This window comes from Triplophysa dalaica, chromosome 15 (genome assembly GCF_015846415.1).
Source record: "Triplophysa dalaica isolate WHDGS20190420 chromosome 15, ASM1584641v1, whole genome shotgun sequence".
Taxonomy (NCBI): domain Eukaryota; kingdom Metazoa; phylum Chordata; class Actinopteri; order Cypriniformes; family Nemacheilidae; genus Triplophysa; species Triplophysa dalaica.
In genome coordinates, this window is record NC_079556.1 from 14,072,333 (window position 1) to 14,090,155 (window position 17,823).

General features: G+C 37.5%; 1 protein-coding gene across 2 annotated transcripts in view; it reads right to left on the minus strand.

The window, feature by feature from the left end:
* Nucleotides 1-50: 50 nt before the first annotated feature.
* The window catches only part of dglucy (D-glutamate cyclase), a 39,249-nt gene continuing 21,476 nt past the window's right edge, over nt 51-17,823 (minus strand). For both annotated transcript variants that reach the window (XM_056767213.1, XM_056767212.1), the window contains 10 exons: nt 12,934-13,132; nt 12,633-12,783; nt 12,425-12,547; nt 11,011-11,214; nt 9,604-9,864; nt 8,850-8,949; nt 7,700-7,848; nt 7,205-7,324; nt 1,799-1,953; nt 51-1,192 (listed from right to left, as the gene is read on the minus strand). In XM_056767213.1, the coding sequence (XP_056623191.1) occupies nt 1,052-1,192; nt 1,799-1,953; nt 7,205-7,324; nt 7,700-7,848; nt 8,850-8,949; nt 9,604-9,864; nt 11,011-11,214; nt 12,425-12,547; nt 12,633-12,783; nt 12,934-13,132 (1,603 nt within the window). In that variant the 3' untranslated portion in view covers nt 51-1,051. The remainder of the gene's footprint in view (nt 1,193-1,798; nt 1,954-7,204; nt 7,325-7,699; nt 7,849-8,849; nt 8,950-9,603; nt 9,865-11,010; nt 11,215-12,424; nt 12,548-12,632; nt 12,784-12,933; nt 13,133-17,823) is intronic.

Genomic DNA, 17,823 nt, shown 5'->3' on the forward strand with positions numbered 1-17,823 from the left:
ATGTGGTACCATAGAAATGTTTTGTACCTTAAGGTGCATCCAGAGCCAGATTGATTAAAAGTTGCTATTTATTTGATATTACGATTAAGACTTTTTAGGAAGATCCCCTCTAGAGATCTCCAGCGTATTGATTTTGGTCGAAGAGGGAAAGACTCTTGACTAAAAAGGTCAGAAATGATACACAAATTACCAAACAAAACAAATATGTTACATAACACAGCTCTGAATTAAAACAGCTGATCTTTTCTGTTCCAAAATGTTTCTGCACTTAAAAAAAATTCCCATTAATACCATAACATAGCAATGTAAAATATCACAGTTGAATAATGCTTATTTAGTACAGTACCATGATAATAGTAGCAATGCTACTTACTAATCTTCTAATTCTTACTAATCTTATTGCATTGGCTGAATTAAAGGACTACTTCACCCAAAAACAAAAAAGCTTTCATCATTTATTCACCCTCGAGTTGTTCCAAACCTCTCTAAATTTACTTGAAAGAATGTTAGCAATTTCAGTTCTAGGGTGTCATTGACTACCATAGATTTTTTTATTTGTTCTGTCAAGTACTAAATGAGATATTTAGGAGAATTATGAAAATCAAGCAGTTCATGAGGCACCTTAGACTACCATCTTAATTTTTCCTACTACAGTAGTCAATGATGTCCCAGAACTGACAACTGCTAACAATCTTCCAAATATCTTCTTTTGTGTACAATGCAACAAAAACATATGAAGAGGTTTGGAACACCTCGAGGGTGAATAAACAATGACAGAATTTCCTGTTTGGGCGAACTATCCCTTTAATTGTGTATGACGATGATTAACTTTGTGGCTTAGTTGCAAAGAAATGTGTTACGGGTAGATTGTTGGTCGTTAGAAAATTAATTTGTACGTACTGTTATACATGAATTGACTGTGCAATGAAAAATTACTGTACACAAAATTAAACAATAATAAATCAAAGGTTACAGATAAGATAACACGAATCAGCTTTGTGCGGTCGAAAATGTATGTTTCGTTCCTTTGTGTGAAAGGAACTCATGCCACTCAAAGGGTGAGATCTCTCAGCCGCTGTACGATGTCTGAATGATACGGGTGAAAGGCCAGTCCATCCACCTCCAGTCCCAGGTTTGCCGTCTTGCCACTGCGAATGCCATATTTCACCAAAATGCGAAGCACATCTTCCTCCTATTTAAGACAGAAACACTTCATTCATTCCTGTACGTGTAGCCTTTGCAGCTGGAGTTATTCAACTTTAGTAATGGCTTCAGCAGTCTTTTATTTTAAGCGCCATGTGGGAGTGGGAATTAAAAAAAACAATGTTATAAAAAAAGCCTTAGCAGCCACCAGCAGGAACAACACGACAGACACAGAAAATATTTAGGAATGTGAATATAGGGTTAAAGGGACCGGCTCCAGACTTTGCGGGCATGGAGATTATACCTCACGCTGGCAGCCGTTCTGAAGTGGTTTGCAGTTCACCGCAAATATAAAAATGGCCAGCCTTAATGCTACCCTTTCCTTTATAGATTTAGTCTATCTCGGCCATCCTCGCTAGATTAAAGCGTAGCCCCTGCTCGCGGCCTCAGAGTTTCCTGTCAAGCACGCAGTTTGCATGCAGTCACTAAGATTCTGCTATATATCAGCTGTGACAATCACACGATCGTTGTGAGAAATTTTTGAATAGTTTGTGGCCTTTGATGTAGATCATGAACAGAAGTGACGTTGTAATCGAACAATCACGGCACCATATTTGTCAATTAATCTTGTTTGTTTCAATTAAAGTGCTTTTACCTTAGCTACAGTGGGCAGGCAGGCAGTCCATATACTCTGTTGCTCAGGCGTGGGTGGCAAACCGAGGCCCCTTCGAAGGTAGCGCCAGTGTATCGGACAGAGATTCAGAACGTACAAAGCACAAGCGACAGCATAGCCACCCCAGTTGGACACTCCTGTAACGAGAGATGTACTGTGAGTTCCATATCAATTAAATGGGATAATGAAGTAATAACCAAATGTACAGTATATATACTAAACATTACTCGTGAAATTCCTAATAAGTCCAAGTGTAAATTTGTTCATTTAGGTATTAGGTTTTGAGTCTGCGTTAATGTTATCTTTCTGCAGAATGTCAATGTCTCAATCGGACATCAGTTTGAGATGTGCAGAAGAGTCAACATTTATGCAGGTTTTCCAAAAAAGAGTAGTCTAAGCATCCATTGTTGCACGCTGTCAACAAGTCAGTGAGCGATTGTCCAAGCAAAAGGTTGTTTTAGTCTTGGGGTTCAAGAGCATGTAGCTTGAATTTTTCATCCTGCAACTTTATGTTGGTTTCGAAGACGAGGCCCAAGGCTAGGTTCACATTGTAAGGCAAGCTTTGGTTAACATTGACAAATTGAGATAGATAAATTTGTCTTTGTGTTGTCTCCACAAGCACATCAGTAATGTTTATAACTAGGTCCGGTTATAGTAGTAATAGAAATAACCTAGTTAAACAAAGGTGAAGTCATGACTCAAGCAAAGCCAGCTTAGTAAAGCAGGGCTCCAGACTACCTTTTTTTCCTTGGAGCACTGTAACCCCTGACTGAGAAATTTTGAAAAACAGCCTGCAATACCATTATTCAGATTTCCCCAAAATAACTGTATTACTGATGCTGACAAATAAGCTACTTGATGATGGCAGATTTGGTTCTGTTTATTTAAAAAGAGGCAGAGACTACAGAGAAGCTTTGTTGCTAAATAGAGAGAGACTGTAATCTGAATTCATTTGAACCAACAGAAATTGTGTTTGTAAAAAAGTATGTGTTTTATTGTTAACAGTGTTACCAATTGAAGCTAAATGAAATGTCTTGTGTTATTACAATGATTTTATTGTGTATTAAGGACACTTTACCTCATGTTCACGCAACAATTTAAATATAACATCATAATCAAATTTAACAAGAGCATTCGCCTGTCTCAATAAATCCACAGATAAATTATGTCCCCTGAACTCCTCTTCCTTCCTGTTTCAAACGTCTGATATATCAAATCGTTCGTCCTCGGGCTCCAAAAATATCTGTCACAGCAAACAGCGACTCGTAGTAATGCGCTCAAGTTGTGCGAGTAAACTTCTCAAATGAGGACCTAGATTGTGAACGACTGACCTGCGCAGTTGAATATCACACAAAGAATGGACTGGTGGCAGGCTCGTATTCTACTCGTCTTGATGAAATAAAACCAGATTTGCCTGTCGCACATGCGCGAGTATTTGTAAAAAATTATTGTGCTTTCTCGAAAACTGGTTTTAGTCTGGAGCCCTGTTACCAAGTGTAAGCAGTGAGGTTGGTCATGCTCAATGGTCATGCCAAGAGCTGTTCATTGATTAGGTCTATCACTGGACCAGTCGTCAGCGATTAGGGCTGTCTACTTAAATAGGTCATATGTCTCCTGCAGCCCTTCTCATGTGAAGCTCTACGTGACTCCACCAAGCACCGACGGGACTAGCCACATGTTAACTCTTCTACGTTCTCACTCTAATTCTTTTGCTGCTAACATGTTGTCTCACAACTTTTTTCTCCCCAGCACTGGCCCTGCCACTAATGGCGCTTTTCCACTGCATAGTACTGCACGGTACGGTCCGCTGCAGCTCACGTTTGGAATGTTTTCCACTGGGTACAGTACCTAGTACCCGATACTTATTTAGTACCACTTGGTTGAGGTTCCAAGTGTACTGTACCAATACCAAAATGTTCAGTGTTTACACACAGATCACTGATTGGACAGAGTGAATCTTTACCAGCGTCATTGGATTTGCAACACATTAATACGCATTTAAAAACATTATATAGGCATTTAGTTTTGTGCTTTGTGACAGTAAAATAGAGATCGAGACCCTTTACTCAATACTAAATGCTACTTTAGCTTACCCTCGTGCGCCGTTGAGTAAACAAAATGATCGTTGTCTGATATTTTCTTTAAGATTTCTGTAACGCACATGTATTTAATCAGCATTTTGTTTTGCTGCCATCCGCTATCGATATGCTCCATTACTCCGGTGTTGTTTGTCGCGTTCACTACGGCAGTAGAGGTGGTGCAACAATGACAATACGTTTATAATCCCCACCCTTACGTTCATAAGCCTGTCTAGTTGTTCATCCACACTTCATCCCTGCCTCCGCCACACTGTAGACCCGGATAAGTTGGCAATACTCAAACATTTTTGAGTTTTAGAGGTCCTTGGTTTAAGTAAGCAGAACTTTCAAATTTTGAGTACTATTAAGTTAAAGTTCTTAACAGTCTTAGCAAGTGCGACTTAAATATTTAATTGATCCTTTTTATGAAATTAAGTAGCAAGAACTTTATTTCCAATAGTTATTTACAATAACTACGGCAAAATAAATTATTGCAGTTTTTTTGTTTTACATATTTCTTAATCTTAATATGCATAAATCAAACACTTTGACTTATGCAACCCAAAATGACCTCAGAACTGGCATTAGCACAGTTCCTACTCACTGGTAACATAACACAAGTTACAGGTCAAATTAAGCACATGCACCACTCTTCTAAACAATGGTAACCCCAAAACTGAAAAATATGCCAAACTCTTCTAAATATCTAAGAGAGGAAGTGAACATTAAACACTAACAAGTCTTAACTTTAAAAAAAATATGATTTATTTACATGTTTTTAGTGGTTTACTCTCCTAATGCAGTCTGACGCAAAGCTTTGTTGACCAATTGTGTTGAATTTACTTGTTTAAATTAAGTAAATTGAACAACGGGTAAATCATTTTTTTGAGTTTTAGTAAAAACTTCAAGTTACTTGGAAGTAAAAAAGTGTTTCAGGAACTTAAAACATTTAAGTAGAACTAATTTATAAAATTAAGTTTACATTACTTAATCGGTTTGATTATTTTGAACGTTTGGGTCAGACTGATCCCTATGTCCTGCACTGACCGGCATGTGGATCTGTTACAAGACCAGTGCTTCTCCATCGGCTCTTTTGGTAACTTCACCCACACTCCCTCTGGGCAAGGAGGTGGATAAGGTTTGCTTATTCCTAACACCTGCTAATTCTCTCCTTTATCTAGCCATTACCATCACTAATCCCTGTAAAATACGTTGTGTTGTAATCTATTCCCAGGGGTCTGTTTTAATTAGGATGTTCAACCAACGCAGCGTTAAAATGTGCACTGCAAAAATGACTTTCTTACTTAGTATTTTTGTCTTTTTTACAATGTAAAAAAAGTACAAATGTAAAAAATCTTGAATCTAGATGCTTTTTCTTGTTGAGCAAAATTACCTAAGAAAATAAGTCTTGTTAGACAAAAAAAAGGAAATTTGTATCTTGAAACCCTACCAATCACTCTAGCCGTGAAATTAGAATTTTATGGTTTATAGTGTCAAATACTTCACTAAGGTCAAGTAACACGAGAACTGCATATGACATTTTAGTCACTGAGACGGTCTCTGTGTGATCAAAATGCGTGCCATGAATGAATGAATGAATGAGGTACACCACTTGCCCTTTGAAAAAGGGGTTGGAGATCGAAGAAACTGTGGATTTACCAAAGAAAACCTGCTCCCGGCCCGGCTTTAACATCATCTAATACAGCCACCAAACAGTCATAACTACATATTTGTACATTCTAAGTGTCCTTATGTATTCAGTAGGACAACTGCTATGTTTTGCTCAGAAACGCACAGAAGTACTGATTTGCGCTCGATTTGTTTATTTTGGACTAGCCTAGATGGAGCATAAACTTGGGTTGGCCGTTATGTCTACTTTATTAAACATTTTTGCCTTTCATGTTGTTAGTACTCTTGGCTTTAATCCACCTAGTAACATGGGCGTGGCTCGGTAAACTACTTGTACTTGTACTCAAACAATGTTGTAAGCACAGATGTATTCATTTTATGTCACAGACACCAGCATAATAATCAGTCAGTTCATTTCATAAATCCAAAATATTGTCTACATATCAATGAAGCAAGGTTGTTACAGCGACCATGGTAAACACAGTTAATCCTAATGTAAATATATGATAAGTAAAATAAATGTTCAGTAGACTACTATTAATATAAATTGAAGTTTTAAGATCAGATAGTTTAGCCTACAGTATGTTTGTACATCTGCAAATGTAGTGTGTTTTAAAAATGAACTGAGAAATTGCGGTTAATAACTCACTCCAGGGTAACAGTTTAAATGCATAGACATTTTAAAGGCATAGAAACATTAATATGTTGAGATGACAATCATATGGATATTTGTAACGCTTTTTCAGATTTATGGTTTTCAGGTTTGTATATCTGTATGAGCCAGCATCGTCTATGCACATGCACACAACTTCCTACTTCGATTTTAAATCTGATCAAGTGTTTACATGTCCTATCAAGCGGATTACAAACGCCATAAACCACCCCATACAATCCGACTGAAATTTCAATCGGCTTGGGCATTTTTAATCCAATTGACGTGTTTATATGGAGTGTTTTCATTCGGATGGGATTTTTAATCAGATTACATTGGTTCGTGCAAGCGCAGGTAATTATTTCTCTTTTTTTCCAAAAATCATTTACTGAGCCTACTTAAAAAGTAAATTATTTACCTTGTGTAAAGACCCCTATGGTGGAATGATCTGCCTATCTCAAGAAGAACAGAGGAATCTTTACCCATCTTTAAGAATCGGCTGTGGAACCATGTCTTTCGTCAACACTTCGACTCCTACTTCTGTCTCTTTCCCACTCTTTCTATTCTTTACTATACTTAAAGGGATAGTTCACCCAAAAATTCTGTCATGAATTATTCACTCTCTAATTGTTCCAAACCTGTATAAATGTCTTTGTTTGTTTAAAAACCGAGAAAGATATTTGGACGAATGCTTGTAACCAAACAGTTCTTGGACCCCATTGACTACCATAGTAGGAAAATGACAATGGTAGTCAAATGTGCACCAGAACTGTTTGCTAAATATCTTATTTTGGGTTAAACAGGAAAAAAATATGAAGTAATTTTTCTAACTATGGTGGTCAAAAACAAAAAATTTTTTGGTTATCATTTTTTCAAATATCGTTCTCTCTTGATCAAACCAAATAAATGTATCCAGATTTGGAACAACTACAGAGTAAGTAAAGGATGACAGGAATTTGTTTATGTATTTTACTGTACTGTCTATATGTATGCACCTCACAAAGCGATTTAAGATGCAGCTGCACTTACCTGCCGTAATGGCAAAATCTGCAGCCACGTTGCATGCGATCAGACTCCCATTAGGCATGTGTGCTTTAACTGCTGCTTGAACTTTCCCCATACCAAGTTCATTACCGCCATCTCCGATTCCTACACACGCGCGCACAAACACACACACGTGTAAAATTAATTATGTTCCAAAGGAGTGACAGGTCTCATTAAACTGTGGAAACGAAGTTGGTGAATCAAGCATTGTGATCGTTAAAAGAGATTAGCAGAATTGCTCCGTCAGAGGAAGACCAGGCTCTAGAGACAGTACAAACAAACACAATTGCCACATCTGAAACTGTAGATAGTGCCTCATTTTTAGACTATAGGGCTCTGCCATGTCTTTTCCTTTAGTACTTGTAATAGTGATTCCTGCAATGGACAGAAGGGCTCTCAGAAAAATTAAGCGTGCAGTGCAGTGACTATGTTTTTGACAAATTTTGGAAAGCACAGTGCTTTAAGATGTCTGATTTTTACCTGTAGTAGTGATGCCTGAAATAACACTTGCAGTGATAAAGAGATCATCTATGGGGTCTACTAAATGCTTGATGTTTATTCCCCGCATGTTGTAATAGTTTCCGTCTACAGCCCGGCCGCTGCGCTCTATTGCCATCAAGTGATCGAACCTGTGAGGTGCAAATAAAATACAACGTATTATGAACTGAACAATGTTAAACTATACAAGCATCTGTGGAATAGTACGCTACCATAATTCTTTTCTGTAGAATATGAACATCTACGGGATATCCATAGAATACCCAGATTATCATTTACAATGGAGCACACTGCCTTGGGTACTGCATGCAATGCACTGCACTCAACTGACCTAGCATTTGTAGTGCAAGTAAAACTTTAATATCGGCAAACTATACCTTCAAAAAAATCAAAGCCCTGTTTAAAATGTTTTTAATCGATGCAACGTGGTCTAAAACAGCTAGGCTACTGAATTTAGTGGGTATATGTGACAACAAGACCAGTCTTCCAAATTGAGATTTGTGCTATAAGCTTTCCATTAAAATATGGTCTGTTGGGATATGACGATATTTGGCAGAGATGTAACTATGCAAAAAACGAAATATTGAGAAAATTGCATTTGAAGTTGTAGTCAGTTGCTAAGAAACAGCGTTGTTTTAACTCCCTCTAGTCGCTTAAAGCTGTAATGATGTTGTGGTTAGTAGAAGAACCGGAACGCTGAAATTCTAAGCTTTACAAAGTTACCAAACTTGAGTGGGTTATACTCAAAGAGCAGGCAGCAGTGAGCGATGTTTGTTTGGGCGTTTCAGGTCATTTTTGTAAGTGCTTTTGCTGAATCCACTCACAAAATTGTGATATACTGTATTTACGCTTGGAAATTTTCAAAATATCATCATGGAATATGATCTTTACTAAATATCCTAATGATTTTTGGCATAAAAGGAAAAAATTATCCTTTTGACCTACACAATGTTTTGTTGGCTTTTGCCACAGATATTCCTGTGTTGCCTTAGACTGGTTTTGTGGTCCAGGGTCACATCACCCCAAACACATCTCAATACCAGCTGTAACGGTATGTATGACATTACATTACATCTAGAGAGCAGCAGTAGGTTCAGGGGCAACTGTGACAGAATTTGAAACAGCATTACACCTGGGCTTTGTGGGGTCTCCATCACGACAGAGAAAGTGCAGTGCTGATTCAGGTCCTTTGCTCTGGAAGCTTATTACTGGCACTGCAGTCTTTATCACACCTGTTAGTCAAACCCACACATATACACAGAATGGAAACAGAATTCTGATCAGATATGACAAACTTGCTGCCGGTTATACAAGCAAAAATCTGTGATTTTAAATGCCACAAAGCACATATATAATTTTCTTAGTTTATTTTTTTTCATTTTTATTCAATGCAACAGTCTAGAGCTATTGGCAAAAAGTACAAAAGTCAAACCCTAAGGTTGTCTGTGTGACTTCTAGGCCACAGCTGAATATTTTATGTTTAATATGCAGCTACGTTCAGCATTATGTTGGACCAATGAGGGTAGAGATACACAGTACGGCCCGACAAACACAGAAACACAACAACCACAAAAATGTCTCGTTTGTCGAGGTTAGAGCTGGTAGGGCAAATACTTCAAATGAAGGAATAGAGTAACCGAAAACATAACTGGAAAAAAATAATAATCTTCTATAGCCATTTGATTTACTTTTGGGATAAACTATTCCTTCAACTTAAAGCAAAGGGATGGAGAATGGTTTGGAATATTTTGGAACCAATACAGTAAAAACAGAAAGTCAACTACATCTGCATTACAGAACATATACTGTATGTCTGATTAGGGAATCAGAGAAAATCTCAAATAATCAACAAACAATAGTAACTATAAAAAAAGAGAAATGAGCACCTTTCTCCACAGCGTCCCTTATGATGTGCCGATTCATCTCTAAAGCACGCTCATCTGTTACGATGACCACCTCTTTGTCCAGAGCTTGGAGCATTGCTGCCATAGCGATGGTCCCGGGCGGGCCGTCAGTCTCCTCGGGGGGGTTGTGCATGTAGTGTGTGGGGAAACCAGTAGTGATGAGTACAGATGAAGAGTGTGACAGTGAGAGACTGGCCTTTAGGAGTTCATCCTGCACAAACAGCGCCCGGATTCCCCTCGCACCTGTCCACACACCAGAAAGTTACACTTCTGACACAGGTTTTTATGAGACGGACATGTGTAGTCTGATAGTTAAGTCAAATTTAATAACTTCACTTCTCTAGACTTCAAGTTACTTAATCATTCACTAACCCATTTTTACAATAACTTTTAATTAACTGTTCCTAAGTTCCCTTCAGGTTCACAAAAGTACCCTAGCAGAGTAGGACCACATATGGTTTATCACACATATGGGCTTGATCCACATTTGACAACCAGAAAGGTTCTGAATGTTTCCCTTTTTAAATGATGAAACAATAGATGTACTCAAGGGGTTAAATTGGGGCATGCAGTCTCCATCTGCTCCCCACCAATGGGAATGACTCTTCTCAAGTTTATAAGAAGTGTGTAAAAACAGACATTGGTAATCATGGAAAAATGGATCTATATGCCGCGTAGTTACCACCAACCAGTCGCACATAAAAGGCGTGCATGCAGAATTCTGTATCTGCGCGTGCTTGTTTTTCCTTTCTGCAGCTGCTTCTTGTCTGGTGCGCACTTCTGTTTAACATTTCAAGTCATAATGAGCTGTTTGTGAAGAAAGGCTTGACTTCCAAACCATATGAAAAGTGGTTCTGTTCTTGTTGTCTGCGGGGTACTTCACCTCAAAAATTTTAAATTCTGTCATCATTTACTAACCTTCGAGTTGTTCCAAATCTGTATAAATTTGTGATGTTCTGATGAACGCAGAGAAAAATATTGGAAGAATGCTTATAACCAGACAGATTTTACCCCCATTGACTGCCATAGTTGGTAAAAATACCATGGTAGTCAAAAGTGCCCAGAACGGTTTGCTGTCATACATTCTTCAAAATGTCTTATTTTGTGTTCAACAGAACAAAAAAAAGATAAAGCAGGGGGGCAAAATCTGTCTGGTTATAAGCTTCCAAACATTTTTCTCTGTTTCATCAGAATAAAGAAATGTATACAGATTTGGAACAACTCGAAGGTAGAGGTAAAGAGGTAAATGATGACAGAATTTTCATTTTCGAGTGAAGTATCCCTTAAAGGTACAGTAATGATGTAATTTTTGCCATATAACAATGTTGTGAGAACAGCTTGCTTAAATCCCAAAATGGTCATCTTTAGCAAAACTGTGCTGTGTCATACCTGGGTCTTCTACCACAAGCTCCTCTATTGCTTGAATTTGTTGAACTGCCCTCTTGCTAGCCATGCTGTAATGCTGTGGATTCTGGGATATGCAGAATGTCAAAGGACACTCTGCTGGCTTGAGAGCGACGGGAGAAACAGTTTCTGCCTTTTGATCGGTGAGGAACATGCAACCGGGTGAATGAGTGAACGCAAGAGCTGACTCTGCAACATAAAAACCTAAAGGTCAACAGAATTCACAATTGATGTGTAAGAAACGTGTCTGATCAGCTGCAGAACATTAAGAAAAAAACCTGAAATGCACTGAAAGAGATATGAAAGGCTTGCTAAAGGTGCTGTGTTGAACACTAGAATGTTGTGGGTTGTTAAAAGGACCAGCATCAGATATAAACTATGTGTCTACAAAAAATTCAAATTTATCCAGTTATACAGTGGAAGACTCGCGTCTCTGCTTTTAGTTGTGACTCACAAGGTGAAAATCATTAGCCTGATCTGTTACACATTAGAAATTGTACCTTTCTTATACAAGATGATTGTAGGGATATAAAAAGTTATGCAAAGTTTAAAATACTAAAAAGCACCAAGCATAAATATTACATTACATATTACATAATGCCTCACTTTCTCATTTGCCGAAGATGTTTTCCTGCCCAAACACAAGACACTGGGCAAGCCTTATGACCAGTTCAGTTTAAACACTATTTTGGTATAGTATAACAGTCAAAATTGCATAACCTGACACCGGAACTATGAAATTCTTGATGTGTTATCAAGAAGGCGAAGCCAGTAAGTAACTTCCACAAACAAGAGCTTAAACAATATCTACCAAAGTGTGTTATAGTGCTGTCATCACTAGAATGATGTACTCACTAAGCTGCCACTAAGCTCTTTCACCAACATTTATCTTTTATCACTCTGTTGGTTAGTCCATTAAGGTAAGGCAGCAGTATTGTTGCCATGTACTCTTTCATTTGAACTTCTGTGACAGAACCTGTCATGGACAATATGGGAAAACATCCTAATCTCTCTGTCGTGACGTCATGAAGCGTCACAGGTGCAGTTTTGTTTGTTGGGCTGAATTTGTAGAATCGGAACCAGGTTAACATGTCAGGCCCGTCAAAAATACATCAGAAATGTTTAAATTTGTTCACTCTCATTTGGTTCAAACCTGTATATGACTCCTTATTCTGTGGAACACGAAAGAAGATATTTTGAGAAATGTCTTAGTGGTTTTGTGTCCATACTGTGGAAGTTAATGCCAAAGTGTTGTTTGATAACCAACATTCTTTAAAATTATTTTGCGTTCAGCAGAAGAAAGAAATTCATACAGATCAGCAATGGCATGGAGTGAGTAAATAATGAAATAAGTTTTAATTGTGGGTGAACTATCCTTTTTAGTGTCTTAAAACCTTACTGCAGCTCTGAACAGCCTCAGCACCAGTGACCCCACAGGCCCAGAAAACTGGCACGTCACCGGGACACACCTCCACCGGGTCTCCATAATCAGGCTGTGACAGGTCATGGATGCCCACCAGTTCTGTAAAGTAAAATCAAAAGTAAAAAAAAGACATACACGGGTACCACCACTATAAAAATTAGGGAGTCTTTGAAAAAGCACACACTAGGGTCACCAATATGCACAGGTCCACCATGTGCCAGAGGGATCGCGTGTGTGCATTGAGTTGCGGTTTCCAGCTTGTGTTGAGGTACAGGTCTCATACTCACCACCATTGGACAGTAAAACCGACCTGCTTTAATACATGGCACTGTGGTCTGAAAAGGACACATACTGTGTTGGCAGACGCAAACACTTCAACCTTGTAAATTTATTTTTTACAGTTTCATAGGAGGAGAAAATCTAACAATCAAGATCAAGCTGAGTGGTCACACTACACTTAAATCCACACTGGGAGTTCAACTAACCTTGTACATGCTGACATTTTTACCCTGTTCCACATTTCTCACTGGAACCCCGGCAGCCTTCAGGGCTTTTTCGAAGCCGAAACTGCAGCCGAGGTAAAATGTGACCATGTCCTGAAGTTGAGGGGTGTAGGATGATAAACTAGGAACCTTCTTCACCAGCACACCGTTCTCAAACACACAGTACTCTGGACAGTCGTCTCTAAAGGCAGGCAAGACGGCTTCCTTTAAAATCATTATGTTTGGGGTCCCCAAGAGCTTGGCTAAAGCTATTGCTAACCAGTAATAAAATTGGAAATAGTATTTGGTGCACCAATCGATTCACTTCACAAACCCACAATATGTCATCAGGAGCTGAGGGAATAAGAGATTTGTTGTCTTGTCTGTATCTGGTTTTTACACTTAAGTAAGTGAAAACTTTTTAGGAATCACCAAAGACCAGCGTTTTAAACCATGTTTACTTTCCTACTGAAGAAAAAGTGTCACCTAGGCTACATCTTGGATGAACTGAGGGTGCATAAACTAAAAGCAAATTCAACTAAATAAATGCTTCAAGTATGTTTGTAATTAAACCCAAGTTAGTTATTATTAAAATAATTAAAAGGTTATTAAAAGAATCTTGAGAGTCCCCAAACAGAATAATTCCATTCAAATTTATTTTTATAGAGCTTGAACTTGAGAAGAGAAGACAACACTCATCCTAAAGAACTCACTGTTTTAGTTTTTAACACTTAAATAAGCAGAATGCAACCAACATAACCAAATACAATTTTAAAATAATTTCTTTAAGATTGAATAAAAGATGTAAGATTTAAAAATGAAAGTGTTAGTGTGCGAAGTGGTCTAGACTCTAGAGCTTTCCACAATTTTGCATTGTTGATAAATTACCTCAAATACAAACATTTTGCAATACAACATGTTGAGAACATGGGGTTAATCTGAATGTGTCCTGAGAGAAGCAAGCATAATAAAAATTAATTCACACGACAAAACTAAAATAAACTTTTTCTAAGTTAATGTGAACTTTTAATGGTTTACTGTTTACCAGGCAGTGACTAAACAATTTATACATGAGCAACCCTGGAACAAGTCATGGGTGAGTTTCGAGAGCAAGCAGGTAATTGGCACGTGTCAATAAAGGCAAATGTTCTCGTCATTGCACGTCTTTAATTTGTCAAGAGGAGCAGGTTAAATCACCAGTTTGTTGTTTTGGTAATCCACATTTCCGAAATATTTAGGTCAGTCCGGAATGATCAAACAGAATATAACAAATGAATATAACAAATTAAACACCTGTACTATTTCCCCACTTGCACCCACTAATGTAATTGTACTGCCACCCAGAGGTAGGGTGCAACCCAGAGGTACGGTACCTATGGAAAGCTGTTTGGGTCATATTTCGCCATCAACCAGATGCCTGGTGTTCAGAAGACGACTGCTTTTACGGCTTTTAAGACATACAGACGCCTGCTTTTACGTGTTTAAGACAAAGACATAAAGAAACATCGTTAATAACATCGTTTTAAATACAATGCGTAAAGGCCGTTCATTTTGCCGTTTGAATTTACATAGCACGCCGTAAATTACGGCACTTCCGTGTAACAAAGACGCCGTAAAAAGCGGCGTTTTCTATAATATTAAAATCAGCCCAGCCTTTTCTACACAGTCCAGCCCCTGCAATGAACAGAAAGACATTTGTAGTAGAATGTCGATCTGAATAACGATTCCTGTTCTTAACTTTATTGCGATTAATCTTTAGACTTTCAATATGTGATGTTTTTCGTTTATCATATGTGCACAAACGGCATATTTTTTTCCGTAACTTCAGTCGTAGATGTAGATTGCAATAATCAACACCACCGATTCTGCTATTTATTGCATTGAATGCAATAGGCAGCCGAGACATGACGTAGCGTCTATGGAATATGGAAAGCCGTTTGAGTCATTTCGCCATTAACCAGTCCCATGGTATTCAGAAGACGCCTGGTTTTTATGGTGTTTAATTGTAGCGCACGCGCAGTAAATTTCGCCGTTTGGACTTCCATAGTACGCCGTAAACGACGGTGCATCCGTGTATCAAAGACGCCGTTTTCTGGAAAATAAAATCAGCCCTGCCTTTTCTACATAGTCCAGCCCCTGCAATGAACAGAAAGACATGTAGAGTGTCGATCTGAATAACGTTTCCTGTTTTTAACTTTATTGCAAATAATGTTTAGACTTTCAATATGTGATGTTTTTCATTTATCATATGAAAAAAGTTCATGTCTGTAAAATGCATTGACTTCCTTTCACAAAGGTGTCCGCCTCGGAAGCCCAGTGGATCTCGTGTGCGACAGCAGCACAGCATTGTTTTAACGACAGGAGTTCGACTCCGTGGTCCGACCATATTCTTCGTTCCTTTTGAATGGTTTAATTAGGTAATGTTTTTAAATGTCGGAACACTACCCTGCTGCTGACAACTGATTTTAATGAAAAGAAACACTTATTAACAGGCCAACCGTTTTAATGCCTTAATGCATGTAACAGCTGCGGGCTAAGTCTGCTAACTGTACAGTGGCTGTTGCGAGTATGATTTTATTGATTAAAAATGATTTCCCATACGAACGCGTTTGTTTTTCTATCTACATATATTCAATTCAATTCAAGTTTATTTATATAGCGTTTTTCACAATGTGCATTGTTCCAAAGCAGCTTTACAGGGGCAAACAGGAAAAACAGAAAAGGTAAAACACAGCACAGTACATGGTGTTTATAGAACAAGCAAGATCATTCTAATAAATAATATCGAATTAATCAATAAATAAATAAATGCAGTCCCCCGGTGAGCAAGCCAAAACTGCCCTGCTGTGGGGAGGAACCCAAACTCCAATGATTGATTAATGGAGAAAAAACCTCCTGCTGCATGCATTCAGTGTAAAACGCTATACATTTTAAATGATCAAAAATCAAAAACTGATGGAGACTATCAACAAACAGAAACAATAAGGGACTTATTTATTGGTAAATACAGAACAACCAGTAGCAAAGGTGCAATTAGAAAGATTTTTTTCCCTTCATGATAAAAGGATATATAGCCTACGTATAGCTAGATAAATTGTCAAACGAAAATAAAAGCCAATTGATTAGGCTGCTTAATGCACATTTACGGATTCTCAGTTACAACGAAACTCGAACACACAGTCGGCTGTGCAGACGGTATATGCAACAAAAAAGCACTCTCTATTTGGGTTATATACGCTCCATCCACATCGAGCTGAGTTTCTTTATAGAAAAAACACCTGGTTTCTCAAGTAAAATAAATCATATCGAAGTGAAAGTTTGTTTCTCAGTCTGTTGAGGCCAGCTGCACAGAAACGCGCTCCTCTTCAGCAGGGTCATACTGTAAAAAAACTAAACGTAAAAAAATGGTGAAATGCATGGCAGCAGAGGGTGCCAAATGTTTCTCATTAACAGAAATAACGGTAACCCTGAACTGAGGTAACATGTTTAAACTGTGAACATAAGAAAATGTGTGTCTCCCATACAATAAAAAAAAGTTTTCACTTAAGTATGAAATTATTTGTCTTTAATTTAAATCATTTTTTTATTTAACAATGGTTGAATTTATAAATTGGTAAAATGAAAAAGGAACAGTATTCAAACTTTAAAAGTACACTGCAAATGAAGCAGAGACCATGAGGTGATAGATTGCACAACCACATGAAGACTCAAAATACATAAAAAGTGGATTAGACCATAGCATTACCTCTCCTTAGAGATGGTGCTCTGTCTCTTATACACAAATACAAAACACCATCAGTATAACATGTTACGTGAAAATGATAGTATAAACATTAACTAAACAACTTATAATGTTAAAAACACTAAAATGTACACAGGTACTAAAACAAATATATGAAGAAACTAAGTGATTAATGAAACATTACACATTGTGCACAGTTAAACAGGGAAATGTGGGAAAATGCTTTACAGTTTTTCACAGTATATGTGAATGTTATTTACAGTTTACAAAAATTGTGAACTGCATGGCAGCACAGGGTGACAAACATTTACCATTAACAGAAATAACGTCTGTACACTTTGAACTGAAGTAACTTGATCTGGACAAACTGTGAACTCACCAGTGAAATTCTGTAGTTATATCAGAAGTTTTCTGGTTACCATTGTTTACTGTAAGAAATTAACACCTTTATTTATTACAACACCACCTTCACTTTATATCTGTTGTGCGTTTACAAAAGTACTTATTGACAATGAACTGAAGTTTAGATGGTCGAAGTCAACATTATGGTGATCAGTGTTTGCTTTTAACAATTACCCTATAAAATATGAATCACATAAAAATAACACTTAACTAAATAACGATTCACAGGATCATCAACAGACAAATACATTTGATCACTTCATCTTTTGAGTGTCCTTCATTTTCCAGCCCAAAGTGAAAGCACAGCATATTAACTCAAGGGTGAAGAGCCCAACTAAAGTAAACACGGATCACATTAATGGTGACTTTAAATAACAATAAAACATCAAGTCATTCATGTTCTGCAGCATGTTGATCTGTGAAAGTACATGTGAAGCAAAAGTGGTGATTGTTTTCAATATTCTGACATATTTCACAATGAAAGTAAATATTGAATGAGGAAGAATAGTGGGTGGCTCATGTTTTCTACTGTGATTGATTGGATAAATAGAAACAATATTTTCTGCTCAAGCCGTCAAACTCACTTCATCATAGAAATATCACCATATAAAGGACAGAAGTGCATTTTCAGATTTCATGATTATTATTTTTGTTTAAAAGAAAACATGGAAAAATGTAAATGTGATTTAAATGTATGATTCCTTTTTATGGAATTTTACTATTTTAATAATTTTTTAAAAAAATGCTTT